The sequence below is a fragment of the Balearica regulorum genome, chromosome 3 (assembly GCF_011004875.1).
Source record: "Balearica regulorum gibbericeps isolate bBalReg1 chromosome 3, bBalReg1.pri, whole genome shotgun sequence".
Taxonomy (NCBI): Eukaryota; Metazoa; Chordata; class Aves; order Gruiformes; family Gruidae; genus Balearica; species Balearica regulorum.
In genome coordinates, this window is record NC_046186.1 from 26,192,194 (window position 1) to 26,220,180 (window position 27,987).

General features: G+C 39.3%; 1 protein-coding gene across 1 annotated transcript in view; it reads left to right on the top strand.

The window, feature by feature from the left end:
• AGPAT5 (1-acylglycerol-3-phosphate O-acyltransferase 5) overlaps positions 1-24,199 on the top strand; it is a 61,517-nt gene extending 37,318 nt beyond the window's left edge. Inside the window, exons 6-8 of the mRNA XM_075747341.1 lie at positions 5,102-5,263; positions 19,848-19,971; positions 21,638-24,199. Coding sequence (XP_075603456.1) covers positions 5,102-5,263; positions 19,848-19,971; positions 21,638-21,863 — 512 coding nt within the window. The 3' untranslated portion in view covers positions 21,864-24,199. The remainder of the gene's footprint in view (positions 1-5,101; positions 5,264-19,847; positions 19,972-21,637) is intronic.
• Positions 24,200-27,987: the final 3,788 nt, after the last annotated feature.

The window sequence follows — 27,987 nt, forward strand, 5'->3', positions numbered from 1 at the left end:
GTTTCTGAAGGGGGCCTACAGGAAAGATGGTGAGGGACTGTTTATGAGGGAGTGTAGTGACAGGACAAGGGGTAATGGGTTCAAGCTGAAGGAAGGTTGATTTAGATTAGATGTTAGGAAGAAATTCTTTATTGTGAGAGTGGTGAGGCACTGGAACAGGTTGCCCAGAGAGGTTGTGGATGCCCCCTCCCTGGCAGTGTTCAAGGCCAGGTTGAATGGGGCTTTGGGCTACGTGGTCTAGTGGAGGGTGTCCCTGCCTGTGGCGGGGAGGGTTGGAACTAGATGATCTTTGAGGTCCCTTCCAACCCAAACCATTCTATGATTCTATGAGTTAGACCTCTACAATGTTCCAAACAACCACAAATTTCTTAGGCTTATTAGAACATGAATTTTATCCAAATGATAAGAAATGGCATTATAAAGATTTGAAAATAAATATAATCCAAAGCTCTCCTACTCCTAATGTTACTAACTCTGAAAAGCCAAAGAGAAAGGGGTAAGAAGCTTGTTAAATATAACTTGTTTTGTCTTCATTCAGCAAAAGCAAGCCAATCTTCCCTGGTGAAAAGCATTCATGGAATTTTGTATTAATGTTTGATTTCTAACAAAGGTCATTTAATCAAGCAAACATCTCAGGTATTCATTTATCATCTCCCTTGTTTTTATGCAGAAAAGTTGCAAATGTAAATGTTTTTAATGCTAAGTTTATCTTGACTACTATCATGCTTTTTGCATGTTTGTATGTGCAGGATATGCTTATCTCAACATTGCTTTTACAGGTCATGTAAAAAAGAGGTATTTCAACTAATCGAAAATGTTTCCCTTCTAGATCTTGGCATTGGCTTTAGATTGTATTTTAAAGCAATCTCAAGTATTTAATATCCATAAATGTTATTTGGAACTGTCTCTAAAGAAAACAGCTTTTGGTGATACATTTTCCACACGCTTTCATGTAAGCAAGCTTGATTTAAAAGTGCACAGTGAGATGTGGAAAGGAGATTATAATTTTTTTTAAAAAAGAGTGGGGTGTGGACCTTGAGTAGTATTTGAGAGATATACCATTAGGATGAAGAAAGAATTTCTCTTCTTAAAAGTCATCTTTAGGAAATGAAATTTAGGAAAGCAAGAAGCTGCCTTGTTTTTCTGTAGATATCCATCACAGAAGAAAATGTGCGAAAGTGCTGTGTCTCCTGTGTTTTGCTATGGGATAGTCATAGTCTTCTTGAGGGGACTACTTGCCTTTCTTGTACTTTAGTCCATGGTAGCAGAAAACACTTTTTACAAGAGCATGCAAATTTTTAATACTATCATCAGTTGAGTCCTATTTATGTAAGTCGATGGAATACTAGTATACAAACAGATGAGGTCTCCCACCATATGTGATTTTTATAAGTCTTACTCTAGTTTCAATAAGTAAGGCTTCAATCACTGGGGGAATTCCAGAAGGCTGGTGGGAACTCAGTGTTGGGCGAGTACTTGGGACACACCAGGTAACTGCAAAGCTTTCAGTCTAATATCACTCCTGTGCACATGAAAAAGGAAAAATTAAGGAAGGAAAGATCTAATTAGTATTGAAATAAATTAATTGGTTTTCACCCTGCTTTCAGTTTTTGTATTATTGTCAAGAAACAAGGGGTTTTTTTGGGGTGAAACCCTCAAACTAATTTTGACATCCATTTTCCTAACTTTCACTGAAATTATCAAGCAATTTTCCTGTTATCATAACACTTCTTGATGAAATGTGGTAATGCTAATGTAATATGCATAGGGTATTCTTAATTTAAAGCTGTTTTTTTAATTCTTTTCATTTAAAAATATGGGGGATGTGCACGTCAGGGGTACAGATATGACTATTGGTGTCCAAGTCTCAAAATGTAGGTGGCCTGCCTGCACTGAACAGCTCTCTGAGTTTCTGGCATAGATGAAGGGAAGAGAAAGAGAGATCTCCATAGAGTTGTACTCAGCTATATATGTAACTTCATCCTGAGAGGTTAGATAAATGATGTTTTGTTTGGTCTTTCTTGTTCTTTTGTGTTTAGATAAAAATTCTCTTCTATAGACTTGAATGATTTGGGCCTTTGTACTTGCCAGACTAAAACCTTACTTGATTTCATTCAGGTTTTTTGCAGAATTTCTGAAATAATTCAGCATTTTTCTATAGTCTAGTAAACAGATGATATTTGAAGTACCATTGCTGACCGTATTTCTTCAGATTTTCATATTATTTTCATATTTTTATGTCAGCTTATCATTTAAAAGTTAGCTAACATAGAAGAGCAAAGCTACAGCATTTTAAGGTAGAGTATTACATTAGACATCTTGTTCATTTTCTTTGGCATTTAAAATAAAATCTCACGACCTCAAATACTTTGACAGAGAGTCCTAACTTAGTATTGCACAACATTAAAAACAGTTTAAGCACAGTGTGCTTTGTGAATTGGATGCAGGCAGCTCGCCAAGGTAGCTATTCTGTAACTACTTGGGTTTAAATTCTGTTATGTTGATTTTAGCAAAGATCATTAAGTAATTGCAAGAATGCGCGCTTAATGTTTTTATAAAACAGATTCTTTTAAAGGATGTGCTGAACTCCTGTTGTTTCTGCATGTTTGTCATGCACTGGAGTGTTTCTGAGTAATGGATTATGGACTTTTTTTATTGATTTTAATTAGATGCATACTCACTTTGTACTTAAATCTTCAAGAGTTCACTGGTAGCACGTGGAGTAAGAGGGACTTGTTCTACAGTTGCACTTCACAGATTGTTACTGAGCATCTTCATCACCAAAACTGGCCATGGATTCAAAAAACTCAGCACCAACTACTCTTAGATACCTAAATTAATTTGTCTAGAGGATTCAGGTCTCTCTGAAGCCTGTTCTCCCTTCTTCTTCCCCACAGTAATAGTTTGGTTAAGGGGAAGATGAGTTGGGCAGGAAAGGAATGACAGTGGGGTTTAGAATATGTTTGGGAATTTGGATCCCCAGGAGTTGTGTTGAGTGGAATGTCCACACTAATACCCTTGCTGACACAACACTAGAATATTCGACGCTTCATTTGCAGAGTAAACATTTGGAAACATAACATAATTAGCTGTTTGATGTAACAGCTCACAAGCTAAGAAAACACTACCACTATGTTATGCTTCAAAATATTTACATGATCCATATAACATTTTGCATAGACAGTTATCGCTATTGCCGGTAAAGCTTTGAACAATGACTTCAGAAGTAGTGCTAGTAAATCAGCTTTTATCTCTGTGTTCAGACAAGGAGATTATTAGCAAGTATTAAGAAATCAAGATAATGATTTATACTGAAATTTTCAAATATAAGAATGTTAGAGCCATTTAGAAACTAGCATTATTTTACAGTGCTCAGTAGATATTTTCATAATATTAAATCAAAGTATGCTTTGCCCAGCAAGAGAGAGAAATTCAGTACAAAATCAGGACATAATACAGTATCTTTTTTAATTGATTTTGCAAGAAGAAAGATATTAAAAGCAATACCACAATACTTTGGTTTAGAAAAATTTCCACTTCATCTATCAGGAACCAATAGCACCAATAGATCCTTCTTTAAAAAATGGACTGAAGAGTAAGCCAATGAAAAATAAAACTAGAAAGGAGTATTTTCAATTTTATTTTGATACTTCTCTTTGAGAAAGATACACATCTTATAGCAAAATAGTGAAAGTTTTTGCATAATATGCTTTTTTTTCCTAGAAGCACTTTCAAGTAAGTGTGGAAGAGCTGTGTTCAGATCATGAAAAGGTTTGGGGTTTTTCATTTGTTCTCGTTTTGAAAGTCATTGTATGTTAAAATTCTGGAAATAGAATAAAGTTTATACTTTCGAGCCCACTGTATTTGTATGTGCTTAAGTCTGCTCTAGGTGGAAGTGGTCAGTTGAAGCAAACGTGGATGTGAAATACTGTTGTTAAGGCTTGCGGAGTGCTGTTAAACCTGACGTTCTTGTGTCCTTGACATACCAATCTCTGTCTTGGCCTGGATGGTTAAGGAGAACAGTTGATTTCTGTGACTGTGGATTTGTTAGTAGCCAAGTCAATTGTAATAGGTTGTTTGCAGGGAAACAGGTCTCCTCCTTGCTGTTGGTTCTTGGTGCTGTATTTTCCCCTGCCCTGCTTAGTTTTCTGCTGGGGTCGTGAGTTGAATCAGCTGGTGGGAGGAGGATGCCAGAGCAATACAAGGTTAGCAGCAGGAACAAGCACGCAGGAGAAAGAGCAGTAGGGGAAACAACTGCAAGGATAAAGTGGAGTGTCCCATTTTCTGTAGCAGCAAGTCATTGCAGTGGGCTGAAGCTGTCTTGAGTCTAAGTGCTTTCTCCCATCCTTCCCCAAAGTGAGGGCCCTCAGAGTAAGCATGTCGGACATCCCAGAATGTGCAGAGAAAGCAGGGAAAGCTAAAGTCTATAGCAGAAAATACCAAAACACATTGAAATTTCTGATAACATGGTAGCTTTGGAGAAATCTAGCATCCTGTTTAAGCATGTGTAGTTTAAGACAACCACTGTTTTGTTATCACGGGGCAGTATTAGGATTCAGCATGTTGACAAAATTGGTTTGTCCTTTGGAAGTAAAATGCCAGCTGAGCATTAGACGTGCTTAAAATCATCTGTGCTTATGCCTTACCTACCAAATCTGTTCCAAATACAGAATTTCAGGAGGCCATGTCCTGTGCATTTAGTATTTCTCAGTTAATTTGCTTGGTCTTTTTTTTTTTTTTTTGACACAGTTGGACAAACATAAACAGCAAAGTGAAGTGCTGTTTAATTGCTTATGAGCCACATTAAAACCATCACTGCTTCTAGACCAGGAGCTGTAAAAAGAACTCTTCTGTTGAGCAGCCTTTTTGTCATTACTATCCTTTAGGATTTCTGTTTCATGTTCTAGATGTGCTCAGTAGAGCATATGCAGTGTGCACACATGCACACTCTCTCTCTCAACTGAGAATTGAGATTAAAAATAAGCCTTTTGTGATTTTGAGTGAGGGTGCTGAAGTTCTTGGCATGATGTTCCTTTTGTGAATGTAGTCTAGTTTACTTTCAAACACTGTAATTATTATTGTTATTTCCCCCCCACCCCAGGACTTGCTATATTAAAGCATGTGCTAACGCCACGCGTGAAGGCAACTCATGTAGCCATTGACACAATGAAAGACTATCTGGATGCAGTGTATGATGTGACTGTAGCTTATGAAGGTACTGTGGACCACAAAGGGCAGAGAAAGCTGGCACCATCTATGACAGGTGAGTTGATGTATATTAGACATGCTACAGCTATATACTTGTTAATATACAGAATCAACTTCAAGTGCTTTGTAATGCTCTGAAGTGCTTCTGAAAGCTCTCTACAGTGCTTCAACCATCTTACCACACGTTGGCAGGGCATTGTTCATCAGTGACTAGGCTTTACAGTATGTACCTGTGACATTCCTGCCTTCTGTTTTCCGTACAGAGAATACTTCTGTAGTCAAATTCTGCATACAAGGGCTCTTTGGAGTTAAAATGAACTTGGGGCCATAGGCAGCAGGTGCCATTTACCTTCACTTTTCTTCTAACACTGGGATTTGGCTTCATCATAAATGCTCTCTTTCCCTCTGCTGTGCTACATATGTATACATGTGATGTAATTGCTGATGTGTGTATTATAAAGGGAAAACGTGTAGTAATAGTATTTTACTGGCAATTTTAAAAATTGCTACACATAGTAACCTTACAAACACATAACAGCATTTTATGCAAGTGGGGTTTACTTGCTGTAATATTTTAAACTACCTACAACACTTGAAGAGAATGGGCTAAATTTGTTGTATGTTCCTTGAGTAATCTAACCAAAAAATAAGTTCTGAGGTTTCTGCTGGGGAGAACTCTGGGACAGAGAGCTTCAGGGTTTGCTGGTTTTTGATTGTGCTTTGATGTGAATTTGGGTTTTTTATTATTATTAAAAGTAATTCATTTACCTGTACCATCAATGGAGGGCCAGACATCATCTTTCTTTCCAGTTGTAGTTGATGTGTTACTCAGCCATATCTGTGCACAACTGTCTGTTGCTAGTTGGCTTAAAGAGGTACTTCTGAGTCTTTTGCACTGCTGATACCAAGGGGAGAAAAAAGCCACAGTAGTTCCACAGAGCTGTTCAAAATTTGGGCAAGGGATCAGTATTGGCTGAGGGACCTGCAGAGAACTTCCTACCTAACTCTCTGCTCCTTGGCTGGACCAATGTCACTGTGGCACTGGGACTTGTTTCTTCTGCTGCCAAAAATACTTCGTAGTATGGCTGTCTGCATGTCACTTCATTATTGGGTGTAAGACCTTGAGGTGGTGTGAAACTCTCATCAACTCCTTGCAGGAGCTAGTTGCTTAGAAGTTCTGGAATTGTCTAATTTTTACATTTTTACCCTGTTTAAAATTCTTCTGGATAGGTGAACAGCAAAATCGTTAACACTCTGTATTAACGCTTGTGTTGTACTGTAAAGTCTTAGGATGGTTTTATTTTATGTACGTTTTGTTCCCAACAGGCATTTTTGTGGTTAAATATCCAAAATGCTTTTTATGGTTTTTTATTTATAATTTTATAAAAAAAAATTTATTTTGAACTTGATTTTATGATTTAAAGTTTTGATTTTTTTTTTTTTTTTAATACCTTATGACCCTCTTATAGAGTCCCTTGAGGACTGGCAGCCTCCCTCTTGTTCTGTCACCCAACCCTTTTCAAGACCCCTTCAAAACAAATAGGGTTGTTTCCCCTTCCCTGCAGCATATCTTGTTTCATGACTTAATTATTAGGCAGTTTCAGCCATTCTCATGCTGGACTTCTCACTGCCTGATGGTTAATTAAACTATTAAAATGTCATTACCTAATGATAAGATGGCAAATGTTCAAATTCCTTACAAGACCTCTTCACCTATTGAACCTTCTGGTTTGCATGAAGCATGATATAATTATGGAAAGGGATCCAACAAACTGAATTTCCCTTTTGGCTGTTTCTTTTGTTCCATGTCAAGTGGTAATCAGATGGTTTGGGGTGGCTACTCTACATCCAGCCTTTTGGAGACCCCACAGCAGACAATTGGGCGTATCTTTCAGCCCCCCTTACTGTTAGGACTGGGGTAATTACTGTGTCAGCCTTGGGTAAAAATAAAGACAGTAACACAGAACCAAGTGCAGCCAAGCAGTTGTTACCCATTACAGAGTAGATAAATGAAATATCCATCCAGGGCATTCCACGCTATTGTGGCAGTCACATGTAATCCATATAATACAAATTATGTAGACTAAAGACACTTTATATAAATTACAGTGTGGAACATAGTTGTCATTCTTTTAGGCCCTCCAGACACAAAGTGGAAGAAAAACAATTTCTGTTCTAAGAGGTCAGGATAATTTCACCATTTGTTATGCAGAAGTCCAACAATTGGTCTGTTCAGGAATATAATATAACAAGAATTGAATTACACATTGTTATGCATTTGAATTTTTTTTAGCATTATTGCTGTTTTACAGTACTGAGTTATGTCACTTTTATGTGTGCGTTTCACATGAACATTTCATATTTATGTCAGTGCTGAATGAGAATTTTGTTTTTCATTCTCATCGGAATAAAATGGCAGTGCAATCCTGGTAATTTTTAAAAGATAAGGTTGACATGTCTTTTTCAATCTAGCAACTCTGATTGAAATTTATTGCATGGAAAACAAACTTCTGATAAACACAACTTTACTTGAGGACTGTATTTCCCATAGTATGACATTTCCCATGTGAATGAAATCTGAACTCCACACAGATAGAATGTGTTTCTTGAAATGCATTTTACTTTCAGTTCTATAAATCGCAATTCCTCAGGAGAGCCTGTGCCACTTCTGGAAAACCCCATACTTACTCAGGGATACGGTCAGCTCTTGACTGCCGTGTCCAGTAGTGAACAGAGCAGGTTAAAAGGAACATTTTAGCGACTGTGAGTAGCACTACCACACTTTATCTGAGAAATTGTGTTAGTAAACTGCAAATGGGAAGAAAAAATTCTGAAGAAAAAATGAATTGCATTTTAGATTTTGTAAATATGGAACTCTTACTGTAAACGGCCTTTCTTAGCAAAATTGGATTTTTTTCCAGTCCAGCAAGCTTAAATATCATAATGTTGACTTGCTCGACAGGATTAAAACAAAACATCGTATACTAGCAACTGGAAAACAGACATTCCTCATCCTTTCTGCATTAGTGCTTTGAGAAGAACAGTGAATGCCAGGTACACCTGATAACATAGTACCTTTTTAGAGCAGGCAAATTATTATGGTACATCCTTTCAAATGTGTTGAACTTCTTGTCACTATTTATGCATTTTAATGTTTTGTTGGCACTTTCCAGCTGTGAGTTGTTTGGTTTAGAAGACATCGAATTTGATTAGTCTTCGACAGGGACTAAGATTAGATTAGCTTTAGACAGGGATATTTCTTTCCGCTGTTGCTTCACGTCCAGTTGTGACCAACGGATGCAATTTTTTTCCTGCCATTTATTCGTTATTCGTTCCTTTTCATTCCGACAAGTTTGGATCTCGGTACATTTCCAGTGGAAGCTTCTCCTGCACATGGCAGCCTTTCCAAAGAACAGCGATTTCCCACAGATTTCTCCTGTCTCACTACTGAAGCTGGTTTGTCCAGATCCTTAATGACAGAACATGATGATCCTGCTTAGGGAGGACCATGCTGCTAGACAGTATTTATTTGTGGTCATTAGAACAAGATGCAAATAATCACATGGGCACTGTGGCACAGCTGAAGTGCATCTCAGGTACTGAATTCTGGAAGAACTATTTAGAATGGAAAAGGAGGAGGAGAAACTCTTGTGCTGGATTTGTTGATATTGTTTTACTACACTGTCATTAAGTAAAAAGTAGAAATAAGCTTGGGCAGAAAGAATGAGAACCTGGTTTTCCCCCTTCTGAATGAATGTCCTAAGTGTTCACATCCAGCTTTGCCTGGTATTAAGGGGCAGGTCTTGTGGGACATGGGAACTGTTGTCATTCTTGCACCTGAAAGAGCATTATGTACACATCTACATCTTTATTATTCTGCCTGAAGGCTTTAACATAACCAGATGGTATTTATCTGGCCATTGTAGATGAAAGTGTGTGAAATAGCAGCATGTGACAATGATAAACACTGAATAAAAATAGCAAGTACATGTAGACTCTATCTTAAAGTCAGAGGAATTCCTGAGAATTATTGACTCTGCTGGTTATCAGTTCCAGAACAAACACTTTGAAAGCATGCATATGTGCGCATTTCTGAAAATCAGCACATCACTTTGATCGGTATAACTTGAGGGGGTCAGACTGGCCTAACTTCCCTAGGGGAAATTACACTTTTCCAAATGTTTGTACTTTTGTTAGGACCCAGTTAGACAGTGAAGTACAGAACAATAGAAAAGAAACGGAATCAATAGAAGACAGTCTTTGTCTGGACTGTGGCCCAAATTTGATCACATCCATTGTCTTTCAAGGTCCAAAAATTATACCAAGTGCATGGTTATAGATATGTTGAAAGAATTAAAAAACTAAGTTGTTAAACTGATAAACAGTAACTGGAATGTAAAATAGTCCAAAGTAAGATTTCTAGTGATGAAATGACTCATAATCTGTTCAGATCTCTGATAGCTGTCATGTTCTTATTGCATGAAAGAATATTGAAAAGTAAGTGGCAATTATTTTTAGAGCAACCCAAGAAAGGAAGTAAATTAGAACTGCAGCTGGACATCAGCATTGGTGAAATTTGCATCAAGTGTGGGATGGCTTTTTAACATGTACAGTCAATCTCACATCAAGAACTTACCATTCTGCATCTGTTCAAGCAAAATTTAAGTAACTACCTTTCATATTTCAAAATGTAAATTTTCTATTGAAATAGTATGGGGAATTTTGGTAACACTAGTTGGCAACATAGTTCTGTGATACTCTATCATACATTTTTTTCCTTTAAAGGAAATACTGGTTTTATTTTGTGTAAAATATTAAAATACAACTTTTTTAATAACATGACTTTGCCAGGTACCACACAGTAAGTAAACTATCAATCAGTTTTAAACCTAATGCATTTTCACTTGCCCTTCGTAGGACTAGATCCGTCATTTTAGAACCCCTGAAATTTCCAATTAAAAGTACTTTGAGTAACATCAAAGCTTAGCTCTTAGTTTGTGGATGACTTATTTGAAATGGCACTTTGAACACAGATGTCGACATATGCATCAGTATTCTGCACATAAGGATGGTCTACGTAAACGCAAAGTATTTTCATACTGTCACAATTAAACATTTTACTTCTGCTCAGAAATAATGACATTTCACTGAAGAGCAGCATCAGTTAATGGGAATGTATGCAGGCCTTGCTGTAGTTCTTCAGAGGTCTCCAAAAATTAGAGAAAATGAAGGTCAGTCTGAGCATGAGTAGCTCCTCCGATTCTTTACCTATATCAAAACAAGGACATAAAGATGACTGTATTTGGAGTCCCTGTAGCCCAGTTTCTTGTCTCCAACAACAACCGAACTTGGATGCCTAAGAAGTGTAAGAATAAGGCCAGCGTAAATGATTCTGCCTCTTCCCAAATCAAAAGCACCTCTGGGCACTGCGGCGGTGTGTTAGTAACACCCCCTCAGTGGGGGTCAGCATCCCTTCGAGACCAGAGTGTGCATTCCTCTGATTGTAAACTAGGACCTTGTGTATCTCAGTTATTCTCAAGCAGCTCATACTGAAGGAAGGTATCTGTAGCTTCCCTTTGGGAATTTGGGATTAGAAAGCACGCGGTCATCAGAAAACCTCTGCTAGACAAAGAGGATTTTGAAAACATTTACACTAGGCTTGAATAAAATTACCCTGCACTCCGGGCCTCATGCACATGTGAGAGGAAACTCCCCAGGCAGCATTTATGTACAACAGCTCGAGGAACTCCTGATTTTTATGCAAAAGTGTATCTAAACCTTGAGGATAACAAAAACAACTTTAATTTCTTCACACTGTCAGGTTTGGCCAGAAATATGTTGCTGCTTTGAGAGCCTGTGTTTATTTTTGCTTTTTTTGTGCTTCAGAGTCTTTTTCTTCTACTCTGTTTGTGGTACTGTTCTCTGTTTATCAAAACAGACTGTCTGAAGGAAAGGCAAAAACATCAATACTAGCAGTACTGGCATAGTTCCTAACAGATCCTGTTTATTTGCTAGAGAGAGCATTGTTTTCCACTTGTGCTATCCGTGTATCTTTTCTTGCTTTTTTTTTTTTTTAATTGCATAGTTCAACTTTTTTTTTCCCACTTCGGAAACTTTAAAAATATTCCAAGGAAGACACAGACATCTCCTAAATTTGCTCCTTTTCAGTTACCAGCAGTAGGAGACCCTTTAGGTGTAATCCACAGACCTAACCTGATCCAGGTTCTGTTGCTGGGCAGCCTATTGATCAAAACTGTTTATGCTTTTGTAGGAAACCTCCTGCTAACTTGGCCACCATAAAATATTCACAGATTGTTACAGAGCAGTACAAAGGCCAGAATGCATCTGTTAGATTAAAGCCACTTGAAGACTGTTTCAGTGAACTACAGTGTGCAAGTACTATGGGTCTTCGTCAAACACCATCTTGTTTCGGCAAGACAGCTTACACTCTGCTGCTTTCTACTGCTAATACCAGCATAGAAAAATAGATGTACTATTTTCTAATAATAATGTTAAAAGATTATTTAGATCTGGGCATCTTTAGGAAGTACAGATATATGATTATTTGCCCTTGAATTTTCAGGATTTGTTGAGCTGTAGTTCTTACCTGCCATCTTCGGGATTTTTTTTTTTTTTTAAGCTGTCATATGCTTCCCTCTGCTTCTCTTCTCCAAACTGAAAATTTGGCCTTTTTAATCTCTCCTTGTTTGTAATACACATGCTTTTTCTCCTGAAGTATTTTAGCTAGCCTTTTCTGTGGCCTTCTCTGAGTCCATTACGTTGTCTTGAGATACAGAGACCAGAACTGCACACGGTATTTAAAATGTGGATTCACAATCTTTTATATATCTGCGAAGTGATTCACTTCACCCTGCTCTCCGAGTCCTTGCTGATACTGCCCAGTATTTGGGGGGATTTGGGGCTGCTGCTGCACAATTGAGAGGATGGTTTCAGAGAAGAGTCAGCGACTCTGAAATTGTAACCACCAACTCCAAGTTATCATGTAATCAGGGTTTCCATTGGTTTTTCCCACGTTTGTTTATAGTGAAGCTCAGCTGCCACATTTTCACCCTGTTTGCTCAGCTTTGGGGTCCTTTTGGAGTTCAGCCAGTGTTTGACTACCCAAAGATCTTCTGAAAAAGATGTGAAAAACTGGAAGGTTCACTGTTTGCTCCCTTCTTCAGCTCATTGGTCATGACACAGAATAAAACCAGTCCTAGCTTCGATCCCTGGAGGACCCCAGTTGCTGGGTCTTTTCCATCCTGAAAAGTGACCATTAAGTCCTTCCATTTGCTTCCTTTCCTTTAAGCAGCTTTCAGTCTATAAAACATAATTTCCTCTAATCCCATGGCAGCTTAATTTCTTTAATGGCCTTCAGCATGGAACCCTGTCAGAGTCTTTATGAAAATTCAAATCTGTCATGTCCAGTGAATCCCCTTTATCCGCCTGCTCCTTGACACTGTTGTAGAAATCCAGCAAATTGGTGAGACAGGATTTCCCTTTACAGAATCCACGCCAACTCTTTCCCAACAGAAAGTGATTATCTCTGTGCTTAGTGATCTTATTATAGACCCTGTTATCTTACCCAGGGATGTAAGACTCTCTGGTTTGTATTTCCCAGCATCATCTCTAAAGCCCTCGACTGTACAAGGGAAACTCCCCATTTTTCTGGCACAATGGCTGTTTGTGATGATAGGTTACACATCTTTGTTTTTAAATTCCACATTTGAGAGCTTTTGGATGAATGCTGTCTGGTTTGTGGTGACTTCCTGACATCTAACTTGTTTATTTAGTCTAATACTTTCTGTCTGTTTACTTATTGATCTAGTTCCTTTGAGCAATCTGGTACAAAGAATGCAAAGGGTGTAGGAATCAAACATTTTCAGCAAGAAAGAATAATGCAACCAAATATTTCAGCTTCTCTTGCATGGGCGTATACTTTACAATGAGTGCTGCCTTTCACACCTTTATCACCCAGCAGTCCCACCAGTGCCTTAGCTGGTTTACTGCTTTTAATATATTAAAAAAAAAAAAAAAATTTTAGAGCATCCTTTTCATTTTTCAAATTCCTTTTTAGTCTTCTTAATTTTATGTTTACATTTGGCATGAGCGGTTTTGTGACTTTTCCTTATTTGGACAAGCTTTCCGTTTCTCAGAGAAGAGAAGGTAGGAATGTAGTGGTAGCCTCCTTAATTTTCGCTTTATGCCACAAAGGTGGGTTTCAGACTAACCCAGACTTTTTGTTTTGCAGTGTTGCACATCTTTTATGTGGGTTTCGAATACAAGTTTTTTCTGGGGTTTGATATTTAGGGGTTTTTTAGATGCCTCCTTTTGGACTGTTTCTTTTAGGTTGTTTTGACACTTTGCCTTTTTTTTTTCTCCCCTCCATTACATAGTTCCTTTAATTGTGCATTTGTGTGCTGTAGACTCTGTCTCTATGATGCTGACGTTAATTGTATTGTGGTTGCAGAGCACTTCTCACTAACACTGTGCACCGCTCAAGACTGTACCAGGAATGCCATCTTTTGTTGTGGCTTTTGCAACTAGTTGTTCCGGGAAACAATTTTTATTTTTCCTCTTGTTGTTTTTGGTGGGGTTTTTTTTCTCCCTCTGCACCTCATCCTGCTGGAAGCACTGATGCAGTTCAATAAAGATAGCTGGAATTTCACACTCCTGCTACCAGTCCTGAACTTGCAGCTCTCAGTCTGGCTTCACAGTTTCTGATCACTATTCTCAAACTTAACAGGAAGTCATTTAATAGATCTATGTAATGTGTATTTTATTAGTCTGGCATTTCCATCCAAAAGGATTTCGTTGTGCTTCTGTCTCCTTGTACTATTTTTATGCTGTTATATTTCATATAATCCTACACACACACTGCCATTCCCTCACCTGTGCATCCTATTCTGTCATTCTGATAGTCTGGTAACGTACGTGCTTTTTGAGGTCACAGGGATACCTGCCTTACTGGGGTAATCTCTTGGTACCAAGAATTCTTGTTCTCCTCTTTAGGCTTCTTGTGTTGGTACAGAGGCGCTTCTGAATTTTGCCCTCACATTGAATTTTAGCCACATCCACCTCATATGCTACAACCATCTGAACAGGTTGCTTTTCCTGACCTTTCACTTTCCCCAACTCCTAGTTGAAATGCTGTCTAAGACACTTTCAGTTTTCATTGCCAGCACCTTAGTAATGATTCGGGTGCATCCCATTTCTCTTGTCTCGGAAAGCTCCTCAGGTGCTGACTCCCTACGCCGTGTCCCTCGTGGACGCGTGCAGGCTCGGATCTCCCCGTGCATCTTGGACCTTGCGCAGAGGATTGGCATTACTTCTGGGAGTGCTATTCCTCACATCCCAGGCTTCTCTCCTGGCTGCAAGCTTCAGGCTGGCCTGCAGAACATCCCCTCCACACCGGTGCTGCCTGCTCCTCCACTGCTCCCCAGGCTAACCCATCTAAGCAACCTTCCCTGTACCCTGGATGTCTGCTTTCCTGGCCAGTGCCACGTTGCTGTACCACTGCTTTATTTTGTTAGAGCAAGCTGTGAAATAGTTTCCTGTCAGCTCAACTGGAGGTGATGGAAAGCGTGAAGCTGGGAAACAACGCAGCACTTAAATTTATGTTTGTCTTGCCAATTGATTGTTAATTTGGTGTACAAAGCAAATGAAAGTGGAGAGATGGGATTTCTTTCGTTGAGGAGGAGATAATGTATGAACTACTTTAGTAGCTGAACACTTAAGTCTAAGCTAATGAAAATTTTAAAAGTGAAGAAAGCATCTACTGCTCAGAAAGGAATGTCTTTGCTGTCATGGTTTTTTGCCTGTAAAACTATATGCACCACAACACACAATGTTCTGTTGCTGAAGAGACTTATTCTTACACGTTTGAAATAACTAGTTATTTAGAATAAACATATGTTATTAAAATTTCAGTTTCCTGTGATATCACTTTCAACTTAAACTTTACTGAAATCTGTTAAAACAGAGAGAATTGGGGGCTCTTTAAGTGGACATGACTATGTAAGGCTTCAGTTTGTCCTTTTGTAATTTGAAGGACTTTGGCAATAATTACGTTGCAGTAAAAGAGCCGATGTAGGAGGCTGAAATCTGAGCTACTTTATTTTTGTCATATTTAAAGTGCATATAAAAATAGACTTCATTAGTAATTGAAAACCAGAATATCTGTTTAAGTGTAACACCACTGTCACAACTTTCTTAAGGGGCAAGGCAAATAATTTGAAGTGGTGGAATGAACTTCTGTGGTAGCATTAAGGGGGAGGTGGTCTTGAAACCACTTGTATGTCCCTTCTCAGTTTCAGGTATGTTTATGCTTTGGAGCTTCTCTCCTTCCCTCACTTTACCTGTTAATGCTGAATAATTCAAACTAGAATTGATTGGCTTTTGAAGGTGAGGAGTTGAAAACTGGTTGAATTTTGTGGAAGTCCCAGCAAGCAAAACACCACGCACAAAACTGTTTGCAGTTAAAATCTCTGTGTATCTGATTCCTTTCATGGAGGCTGTTGCATTCCACTCATTCATCCTAATTCTGCACTGAATCCTTCAGTCCTGTGTTAGTGTGAATCCTGTCCCACAGAAGGAGGGCCACAGTGTCACTGTTTAAGAACAAAAATGCTCGATCCACCTTATTATTTTCAATTGCTTCTTCCTGCTGTGGTTGGTCAGTAGAAGCATTATAAACATTCTGCACTTGGATCTGTTATTTAGCTAGATAGAAAGTTTTATTAGGTAATTATCTCCCACATGAAAGTCAGTCCACTTGGCTTCCTCACAAGTTGTTAGTTTTCATTTAACCCAAATGATGCTCAGTTCTTGACTGACTAATGCTGCCCCCAATATTGTGTTTGATTACAATGCAGGATTTGCACTTAGATTCTGTCTTTTGAAAGAAAGTTCAGGCTTGCTTGTTCTTGCAGTTAGTTATAACAAATTCTGGCAAGTTTAGGGATCTGAAAAGCCTGTCAAATGTTGGCCTTAAGGTCTAGTGTCCCTGAAGTTGGATGTAATTTGCAGATAATAAATTGCTTCAGTAAGATTTTATTTCTTAGCTTAATTACATAAGTCTTTTGGGAGTTAAGCTAATGTGAAATTAAGGGTCATGGGACCACCACAAACCTTTAGAGGTTGTGGTGATAAAATACAGCTGTTTCTCCTCAAAAACAACCTCTCAATGTGTTGTTCTTACCACTGCTCATCTTAGTGATTGCAGTGACATTGTGTGTCTTAAAAAAAAACAAAAAAAAACCCCCCAAAAAACCCCATTGGATTAGTTGCATTAAACCCTGACATGAATTGGATAATTAAAGACCAGTCCGATTCCCTGACTAGCCTGATTGCATACATTACAATGTCATCTGCAGATGTCCTGGATGCCCAGGCTTTGTCTAAAATGGCCTTGAATTGCTGGGCGGGAATCGTGAGCCTCTCTAGGGGAGCACCTGCAGCTGGAGATCAGACAGCCTTCAACTAAGACTCTACTAAGTCTCAAACTGGAAGGGAGGGTAAGGCTGTGGAGAAGAGCATTGGGATTTACAAAGGTGGGAAATTAAGATGAAGTTTTAGGATCTTCACGTACGGGGGTGACTCAGTGTAGACTGGTTGAAGACGACATGTGTGGGAAGTAGTAAGAATCAACTTGCATTGGAATTTGTGCTAAAGTAGAAAACAAGCAGCAATGCTTAGATATTTGTGGAAGGTTTTTTGCTTTCTAAGCAGATTTGTAGAGTTGCTACATTTTGGCTTTGGTGAGTGAAGGTGTTTCTTTTGAAATACGTCTTATTCCTGTTTTTTTAACTAAAGCTTATTAATTGATAATGTACTCTGTTGCTGTCTTTAAATGACCAAATACAATTATTTTTTTTAAGCATTCGTTTTAAAAATACCATATAGCTATTAATAATGCTATCTCATCTAATCATAGAATCATAGATTGGGTTGGGTTGGAAGGGACCTCAAAGATCATCTAGTTCCAACCCCCCTGCTATGGGCAGGGACACCCTCCACTAGACCACGTTGCCCAAAGCCCCATCCAGCCTGGCCTTGAACACTGCCAGGGAGGGGACATCCACAACCTCTCTGGGCAACCTGTTCCAGGGCCTCACCACCCTCACAGTAAAGAATTTCTTTCTAACATCTAAACATCTGTCAGTTTAAAGCCATTACCCCTTGTCCTGTCAGCACATGCCCCTGTAAACAGTCCCTCACCATCTTTCCTGTAGGCCCCCTTCAGGTACTGGAAGGCTGCAATTAGATCTCCCTGGAGCCTTCTCTTCTCCAGGCTGAACAATCCCAACTCTCTCAGCCTGTCCTCATAGGAGAGGTGCTCCAGCCCTCTGATTAACTTCGTGGCCCTGCTCTGGACTCACACCAACAGCTCCATATCCTCCTTCTTACGTTGAGGCCCCCAGAGCTGGATGCAGTACTCCAGGTGGGGTCTCATGAGAGCAGAGTAGAGGGGCAGGATCACCTCCGTCAAACTTAGAATTTTGCTTTGGTTTATACTTTTCCTTAATAATTTATAACTGAAATTATAAATAACATAAGGAAAGAGTTGTTTGTTCCTATACAGAATAACCCATGTGCTACGAAGCAAAAGAAACATAGACTATACAATGCACAGAATGTTTCAACTATCTTTTAAAGCCAGATCTTCAGCCCTGGCTGAATATGCATAGCATAGATGCTTTTCGTAGGAGTCTAGTACAAAAAAGAACTGTATCATCTGGCTTCCAGGCATTTGTTTTCTAGATACAGTTCTGCATATTTTTAGAATGTTCCACTTAGGTAATGCCACTCAGAAAGAGGATTTGTACATCAGTGAACATTACAAGCATTTAAGACATGGATTATACATCTGTCATTTTAAAATAATAATAGTATGCTTTTAGATGCTCATATAGTGTATGACCCTTTGTATAGTGGCCTGGATAGTACCCTCAGAGAAAAAGATCTGCAAAATCCTTCCTTACCATTAAAAGCAAGAGGAAAGACCTGCTTTCAGATACACAAGCACTGATTTCTTCATGGCTGGTAAAAATGCTGCACATAAACCTGAAGACAGTATCAATACCTACTATCATTCTGGACCTCCAAATACTTAACTTGCCTGCCATCTAATAGCTGTAGCTAGGAGACGGTTTTACCAGAAACTTTTTAGCGACAGTTGTGTTTGCTACTCCATGGCCAAGAGATGGACTTGTTTCTGGTTAGAGCCCTCTGCCAGTTCTTCAGGTGATGGTGCATGGATTGTGTTGCTCTCATTACGTGATGGTGCAGTTCAAAACTGCACACAGCACCTTACAAATTTCTGCATCAAAATGCCATAAGACTTTACTGATCTCTTTATCTCTTCTCCTTCCCTCGTCCTCTACAAGCATGAAAACACATTTGCATGAACAGGCTTTTAAATTCCTTTAAGGCAATTGCTAGTATATGATAAGGAGTGCTTTCACAACAAAGTCCTTAAAAATAAATAATCCTGTAAAGAAGAAAAATAAATAGGGGGATAACTGCTTTGGCAGACAGTAATAAAGATGTACATGCAGTGACAATTATTTTGCACAGTCATTCCTCAAGATACCCCTAACAGTTATGGGTCAAAGTCTTCTATACATCTGCACTGCTGTCCAAAAAACATCAACAACCTAAAGGGACCACCCAGTCTGTGTTACATTTGTTGCCTGTGTGTACTGTAGGATGGCACTTCTGGTCCCTTTCAAAATACCAAGATTTTCCAAATTTCTAAGGACTTTCCTCCTCACATCATGCATCTTTTTGTACAGGAATGCTGTGATTACTACAAGTACCCCTTGCTACTGATAAATACAAATGATTATTAATACACAAATACTGGTGCGTTTTTCATCCCATGTGCAGTATTTTTACCACTTGTTAGTTGTAAGAAATCCCACAAAGCTATTTGAGTAATGGAGTTTTGTTTGTAACTGGCTTAATGCTTGCTTGCTAGATTTTTCTAGGGACAAATTGAGGAAATGGGGGAGGGGGGTTGCAATAGGGCTGTCTTTAGCTTTGTAAGACAAGAAAAATGAAGGGATGCAAAATGGAAAGCAGCATTTTGTTCTGAGTCTTTTGCCCTATCGTACTTTTTAATTATAGGTTATTACTTAAAGTGAAGCACACTTCCTTCTGGAGATGCTTTGAGAAATCACTATAATTCTGATTTTGTCATCCAGGAGCAAACAAAATTTAGATTTCAAAAAGGACAAGCAAAGAGGATTGCTAACTTTAATCAAAATTGCAGAGCAGATAACGTTACAACATCCAAGTTACTGCATCCCATGCTACAGAATGAGTAGATTGCTTCTGAGGCAGAAGTGTTAACGTTTTCAAGCACAACATTTTACAGTGAGCAGTGTGCATTTTAGGACAATTTTTCCATGCTGCACGTGATAGTCGGCTACCATTTCAAAAGTGTGTAGGCCAGATGGCTTTTAAGTTCCGTGAAATGCTCAGGATCCAGACATAAAGAGGGGAGACTTTTGAAAGCTGACGTTAGACTTCCGAGGCACTTACAGCTACGAGGTCAGATGTTAAGTGTATTTTAGACAAATAAATGCCCTACAATGTTTTTGTAACGCAGTCCTGTTGGTTTGCTCTCTTTTTAGAGTTTCTTTGCAAGGAATGCCCAAGAGTTCATATTTTCATTGATCGAATTGAACTGAAGGACATTCCAGAAGAGCAGATGTATATGAGAAGGTGGCTTCACGAACGCTTTGAAATAAAGGATAAGTGAGTAACAACGTGTTACTTTCTGTTTAAAGAAGCTGTCAACTTTTGTATGAACAGATATACCCATGATTTCTGTGTTATCAGCAGTGCAAGCTGTAGGGCTCTCTGAAGAGAGGTGGTGTTAGTACTCCTGTGCATATTCTGTAAAATACCCTTGTGGTTAAAGCTTTTGCTCAGGAGGTTGGGATTCCTGGGTTTTAGACCTTCCTTAGACTGAAGAGCTGTGAATCCATGTTTGAGGCAAGACTCATGTTCATCTGAATACTCTCCGTTTATCTTCTTGAAGCTGAGTCATGCACAGCCAGGAACGTAAAATGCCCGAGGTAAGCAAGCAAGCAAGCAAGCAAAAGGAGCTTGATTCTAGGCTCGTAGTTAGAGTTAGGGTTAGAAAGGGGCAGGTCTTGATCTAATCTCTTCTGCCAAAATTGTTTATGCATATTCCATCAGACAGTGACTGGATAAAACCACAAGTAACCCTTCACTGGGGAAATTAGGTGAAGAAGTTTTAGCTGTCCATCTTTGAATCATGGCAGAACTAGAGTCCCTGGCTCTCTCCAACGTTTCCAGCATAAGGTCACTCGTGAGCACGTGCAACAGTGCATAAGGTCCTGGGGGGACCTTGTGCCTAAATGTGAGATTTAAGTATTGATTGAGAGAAGATGGTTTAATTTGTCATGTCTGAAGTCCAACTGAAGGGAGCTAAATCTGCTTACTTTCTAAATCCCAGAATACATTTGTGAGAGTTAGAAATTTCTCTGTTTCTTCAGGTATGTTCTGCTTTAAAATTGTTCTGCCAGTCTCAATGCTCTATGGAAGTAAAAAACAGGTTAATTTGTCCTGTGATTTTTTGAATCCATGTAAAAGTTAATGTGCCTGTCTGTAAACATGGCGCTATTACCAAAGTGCCTTAGAAGTTTAGGATCGCTAAGTTATTTTTCTTTTCTTCGCTTTTTAGAGGCAAGAAAGTCTGAATTTCATTTTATAGACAAGTAACTGATAAAGTAAAAGGCCATCCAGTGGCTCACAAGTAGTCTTCTGGTAAAGACCAGCAAAAGTGAACATCTATGTGATCATCTATGTCTCGTTGTAGACTCCTGTTGACTGGAACATCCTTCCTGGGACCTAAGCAGTCTGTCAGGCGAATTTAGAGATGCTTAAAACAAAACCCCAGAATTTTTGAATCAATTTATTACTGGTTTTCAAAAATAGAAGAAAAAAATTACTACTAAACCTATGGTGTAGCATTTTACTCTTGCATGTTTGTTAGTTTCATGAAGATAACTCCCCCCACCTTCAGTGTTCAGTGATTAACTCTGTGCTATTTTGTCCTACGATGTTGCCCAGCACTCTGGACTTTTTTGCTAAATGCTGAATGAAAAGGATTCTTCTCAACTTTTATATTCTGTGTTAAAATTGGTCCCTCTGGAAAATCTGCTTTTATTGCTCACAAGGGTTCAGGTTGAGTACTCTGACGTGCAACATTACTTTGACTGTATCGTATTAAGGCATACTGGTTGCTTAAACTTATTACAGTTGAGCTGCTTCATATTGTTAAATCATTTGTAAAATAATGTGTGATTAGAAGCAGTTATTGGATAAAAGTAAGTTGCTTTAAACTTCTTACGCTAATGCATAACTTTGACCATCTCCTTTTGTCTGCTTCTAGGTTACTAATAGAGTTTTATGACGCGAAGGATTCTAAAAGAAGAAATAAGTTCCCTGGAAAAAGTGTTCATTCCAAACTGAGCCTCAAGAAAACCTTGCCATCTTTGCTGTTTTTAGGTGGCCTGACTGCTAGTATGCTTCTGACAGAATCTGGAAGGAAACTTTATGTAAAAACATGGATATACGGGACTTTAATTGGCTGCCTGTGGGTTAGCATTAAACCATAAGCAGGTGTTAGTCTCCAATCAGTGAAATGTGCAGTCTTTTCTTGCACATTGCACCAAACTTTTTCCTGACTTTATAGTAAAAAAAAAAAAAAAAGTGTAAATAAAGCCTTATTGATCAAACATTGGAAATAATAGAATTTGTGACTTAAGCCTCTGTGTGGTTGGTCTGGGGAAAATAAATGTAGATTTTCAAATTTGCTACTGATTTTTGCTGGAATAATGACAGATAAAGTGACTCATGATAAATTGCTTTCCCCCTGAACTAACATCCATCTCTATCTGCAGATTTGATGAAGTATGAGTTATGGATAAGGGGTGTCTTAAATGGACCTATGAATGTATTTACAGAGATTAATTTAGGGTATATATTTATTCTTCTGATATTCATGTGGAATTTTTGTTACTCTCTGGTGCATTGCAGCAGTTCAGCTGCATCTTTCCCAGCTGCATCACAACTAAAATCAAAACTTTTTTCCTTTTTTTTTTTTAATTTTGCTTTTCAGTTTTACTTAAATACCGTGTTCTTTAAAAGGGACTATGTAAGCTGGCAAATCATGAGATGTTACCTGAAGCAGAACAAAATGTTCCTGAGAACTACTGTTCATGGGGAAGAAGCTGTTTATCTAGTGCATGATTTTTTATTATATTGCAGTATTAGCTGATTATTTTACATATGCAAAACATTCAGTTTTACTGAGGAAACAGCTTATTTTGCACACCCTGTATTTGTGCATAAGAGGAATGTATGCAGTATAATGAAACGTTAAGTTTTTGTTTCTGGCCTAACCAGACTGTAGCCTACCTTGTGTCTCTGTTACCCCTAGCACCTCGAGAGTTTCAGCTGAGCTCACAGACCTTTCGTGTGTACGTGCCATAAGCAGAAGTTTCCTGTTACCTCACAACTTTCTGGAAGCAAAGTCTGTTGATTGGGTAATGCAGAGAATTACTGTAACTTCAGGAGAGTAAGGGTATGGTAACGAGGAGCCTTCAGGTGTTCCTGCTAAATCTGAAGCATGTGCCTTTTCCTACTAATCTGATTTAGCCTGATGTTTCGTAATCTGGCAGTCATCTCTGTGCTGTAATACCACACTAGAGTCTCAAATCATTCTAGGTGGTGCAGGCTGCAGTGGGATTGGAGTTACAGGGTTGATGTATACGACTTGCACAATAGACGAGTAGTGAAAGAAATGCATATCCTATTGGTATTTCACCTGCTTGAAAATATACTCTAAAAAGCAAAATCAACAAACCCGTGCTACCGGAAAGTCTGCGATTCCCTTGACTGGTATTTTTGTTGGGAAAATGCCATTTCCTGATATCAAGGGAATAGTCTGTACGTACAGCGATCGGGTAGGAAAGAGGATGTATTTTATCTTCCGTTAGGGAATCAGACTCCCTGTATCAAAATGAAAGAACTAGAGAATATTTTTATATCACACTTGCAGGCTTTAAATGTGCATCTCTTTAGCTTCAGCACGATTTGTCTTGCATTAGAGTCCGTCTTGAGTTAAATGTCTCTTAAAATTGTAACTCAGTTTTTCAGATTCCACCATTGCCATTTAATTGAAGATACTGCTTTTACTGTGTGGGTTTTGTTGGTTTTTTTACAGTATTTTATAGAGTAATTACAGTTCCACCTTAAAATCATTCGGTACAACTTTCAGTTTGCAGTTCTGTGTCTTTCCATAATGGATTTTGTCACTGGAGTTATTTATATCAGTGATTGATTCAGGATATGTTGATGAACCATTTTAAAAACAATGACTGGGAACAATGTTGAAAAACAGTATTGTTATGAGGCTGTGAAACCAGGAAAAAAAAAAGCTATTTTATGTAACAGCCAAATGTGCTCACATGTAGTTCTTCCTATTCTCAGCTGTTTCCAGCGGGTATAACCAGAAGGCAGTGTTCCTATGTTAGCGTGATTTTTCAATCTTGGAATGAAATTTTACTCTGACATGACTAAATTTCTTTAACAGCTAAGAATAACATTTAATTATACATCAAAAATGAATGCAAACTGCTTAATTCATTTGTAGAAAGATAACTGCTATTTTGGAGAGCCTAATTACCACAAAATACTGGATCTCTCTTGCTGTTTAAGTACCAGGAATATAATTGACGCAGTGTAACAAGCAAACAGGTTGTTTATTTTGAACCTTATTCTCTATGTTAATCTTAATATTTTTTTTGCCATTAATTTATAAAGTTTTGAAACTGTAATTTGCTGATGTATTTGGCGTTGGGAGTATCACATGCTATTTCTAAATATGCACTGATATTAACTTGAAATATTTCTTCATTAAAATAAGAAGAGCCAATGCTCATTCAACTTTTCTGTGCTGTCTACTTATTCAGTTTTTTCTGCACTTTTATGTTTGTAACTTGGTTAACAAGAACTGCTTGCAAAATGGCTTACAAAAAGTGTGGGTTTAAGTCCTTGACAGAAGGATTTGTGTGAGAAGCAGTCAGTGAAAAGAAAACAACTTTGTCTTTTTTTTTTTTCCCCATGCAGCTAAAAAATGTGTTAGAATCAGTTTGTGCTTGTTCCAGTGCGACACACTGCCAGATCAGTCGGATTGCAGTAGCTTTTCACCCGCAAACTCCTGCACCGCTGGTTGCTTGTTAATAATTTTAATTAATGTGCAGTACCACAGTTCTGGCCAGGAGTCGATACACTTTGCGCAGACATCACTGGCAGAGAGCGTGGGCACACCCAGGGGTATTGCAAAGAAACACATGAAATATATCTCAATAGCAAATGCCACCTAAGTTTCAGTGACGTGTTAAATCTGGGAGGAACCTGTATGCTCAAAAACTTATTTTTCCAGCTCTATCTGTGCATCTGATAAAAACAATTTACCTCTTCACAAGTACTGCTCTGTTCATATGCATAAACTATGTGTAAACCTTTTATAGTTGGCAACACCACTGCTACATGCTAGTTTCACAATATTATCGGTTTTACTTCTGTGAAGTAATTGGGCTAGTGAGGAAGCATTATCTTAAATCATGGAGAACACAAAAGTCAAGTGAGACAGAAAATTGAAGCACTGAGTGATGCTACAGTGAAGAAATGACCGAGTAGGACATGTGAGGGGCTCCAGCTTGCTCCGCTCTTTTGGTAACTCCTAACTCCTCTGAAGCGTTTTCTTAGTGTAATACTTGGGTTTTCTCCCTTCAGTGGAACATAGCATACCTGTAAAATTGGGGTTTAGTGCTCAAAAATTGGCCCCGATTACTTTGGCATTTTAGAGTGCATAGAATACATATATATATATATATATATATATATTCACTTTGGGGGGGGAGTGAGGTAACTCTGTTTGTTAGGTTTGGATAATGAAGGGGACCAGGTTTGGGATTTTTGGCTCAGTGTTGTTAAAAATGGAGAGAGAGACTTCTCCCCCCACCACTACCTCCAAGTAAAAAACACACTTGATGGCAGAAATTTCACCCGCACCCAGAAAGGCAGTGGAAAACCAGTTCATAGGTTCAAGATCTCGGCACCTGCTTTAAAAAGGCTTTTCCTTTATAAATATGGAAACCACAGCTTGGTCCTAACCTGCAGTTCTAGGTCACTTTTTAGCAGAGCGAGCTTGAAATGAACACGATGGGGTGTCTCTTGTCCTCATTTTCATGTTCTTGCCTGTCTCATCAGTTTGGAGCTCTGGGGTCCTAGTGAAGCGTGTTGCACAATTTACTAAGCATAAGACCAAAAAAAAAAAATTGTTACTTTAAGTTTGTGTAATGACAGAAGTCACACAACTAAAAACCCAGAGCAAGTCCAGAGAAGAAAAAACAGCAATAATCTAATACAAAAAAAGATTAGAAACATCAGCTGCAGTCAGGCATGACCGATTGATTCCAGGGAAGATTTGTTCTGTGTGCGGGGACCAATTTCCCTGCCAGTGTGGTGAACATTTCTCCTACCTGTCATCTTTCAGCCCCAGATCTGTAGCCGTACCCTGGACTGTTGTTTTCCTAACGAGTCGGCCCTCATCGCTTTCCAGACACTGATTCGAATCTCAAGTTTCCTCCATTCTCCTCCTGGACCCAAAGTATTTCCTGATTTGTATTCAGCCAGATGAACTGCTGACAGAGAGACCTTTGATGGTCACCTCCTTCAAGCTGCCTTCTCTTTTTGAGGTGGGCAGATGCCAGTGGTGAGGCTGGGGTCTTGCTGGCGGACTGGAAGTAGACATCCCTGTTGAGAGAGGGTTATGGGTAAGTCTCTATTGAACATCCGATACGGCTCTCCCTTCGCTTCTGCCGGAGCATGCTCTTCCGCTGACAGACAGTTTGCCTGGCTGTAAGTAAATGTGATGGCTAGAAGCTGCCCTGAAAAATAATAACTTGTTCCTGGGTCATATTTGTAATGTGAAAACTTCATTAGTTATGCTTGTACAAACTATTTCACAGCCATTCTGTCTCCCTTTCATCTTGTGTGGGAACTCAGTTTTCCAATGACATTTTGATGCCTCTGTTTGTGTTCCCTGCGTGACTAATTCGAACCACAACCATTTCAACCTGTTTGCCCGACTGGCTCAGAGATATTACAGAGGACACAGATGTTTAAGGGCAGAAGTTGCTGTTGGTCGTCTGGCCGTGCAGTGGCAGCCGGAGCTGCTGGTCCGAGTCACCAGGCTCCCCACAAAGCCTCTGCGGTAAACGGGCCACTCAAGCCCCAGTCCCACCACAGTAGACTGGGATGGGAATCGCCCAGGGCTGCCAGTACAAAGGGTTTAGGAGAAAGGTAGGTCCCAAACCCCATGTGGCTTGTTCATAAAGTATCCAGGACCCCTCTCCGGAGAGTGCCTCCAAAAGATGGGCTGAGGCTCATTCGTGCTTTGCAGCACAGCCGGGCAAGAAGTTGAAAGGTGATGCCTATTCCAGGACATCAAAGTCCAGTCACTGGAATGGGAAGTAGGGGATAATGGTCTCAACCTCTCCTGGCCTGAGGAAGACCAGAGCTACAGTACTTGCCCCACCACCCCATGTCCTCAGGGAGACGTGCAGGTGTCACTTTTGACCTCTTTTGGGTGCTCTGGCAAAGGTCGGAAAGAACTTTGAGGTTTGTAAGGCCAGTATGATGTAACCAGTGGCGAAGGCGTTGACTGGGTGCATGGGCTTCTGCATTCAGCTTCAGCCCTGGGGCATTTCTGCATCCAAAAATGAACCTCCCTATGGACAAGGTGGAACCAGAGGTCACCCGCACGCTCACACCAGCATGCAGGCAGCTGTAGCCTCAAGGCTGTGGTTATGAAACGAGGGGACGGGTGCTGCTCAAAAAGCGCTATTTGAAGTGTCTGTCTTTGTTAGGAGCGAGCTTGGAGCATCGTGGGCGCCAGCAGACCTTGTTGCCGTGACACTTGTTTTGGTCTCGCGTTCTCCGTACCAAGCTCCTCCTTCCCAGTCTTCTTCAGAGACACCCACAACGAAGGCTGAAATTGCCAAAGCAGTTTTGAATTTCTGGACGCAGCCAGCCTCTGGCTTCGCTCAGCTGTGCAGCTATTTCAGCCAGTTGGGACCACGGGGGAAACTGAGCTGGAGAGAATTTAATTTGCAGTTGGCCAAGATGGGAGAGTTAACACTGTAATGATCCCAAAAAGTATCAAATGCTGCACAACATCGTTAGGCACAAATAAAAGAATATGCAGCATTCTCAAGCCTGAAACCTGAACTGGAGGTATTAAGTTCAATTACTTTTCAGGCTGTATGCATAACAGTTAAGGTTTTCATTTATGGTTTAGCAGGCATTTACATCTCCTATCGTCTAACATCATTGCACTTCTAGCAGAAACATCATAGATCCAGAAAATGGCATTGCCGTTACATTAGTTTGCACCCGAGTCTTTTACAGTCTTGTGTGATGAAGAAACTCTAAAAATTTGCCTCTAATCTATATAATCTATGAGCATTTTTTGGCTTTTGTAAACTACGAAGTCTTCACTTCTTGTCTCATGAGTTATAAAAAAAGTTGGTTTGACATCAAGGTGCTTTAATAAATTCCTGTTTACCACAAAGGATTGCATTAGTATGGCCATGTACTGATGAATATTGAAAATATTTTTAAAAGTGCACACAGGTTTTTATAGGCGGGGAGGATAAATTAAAATGCAGA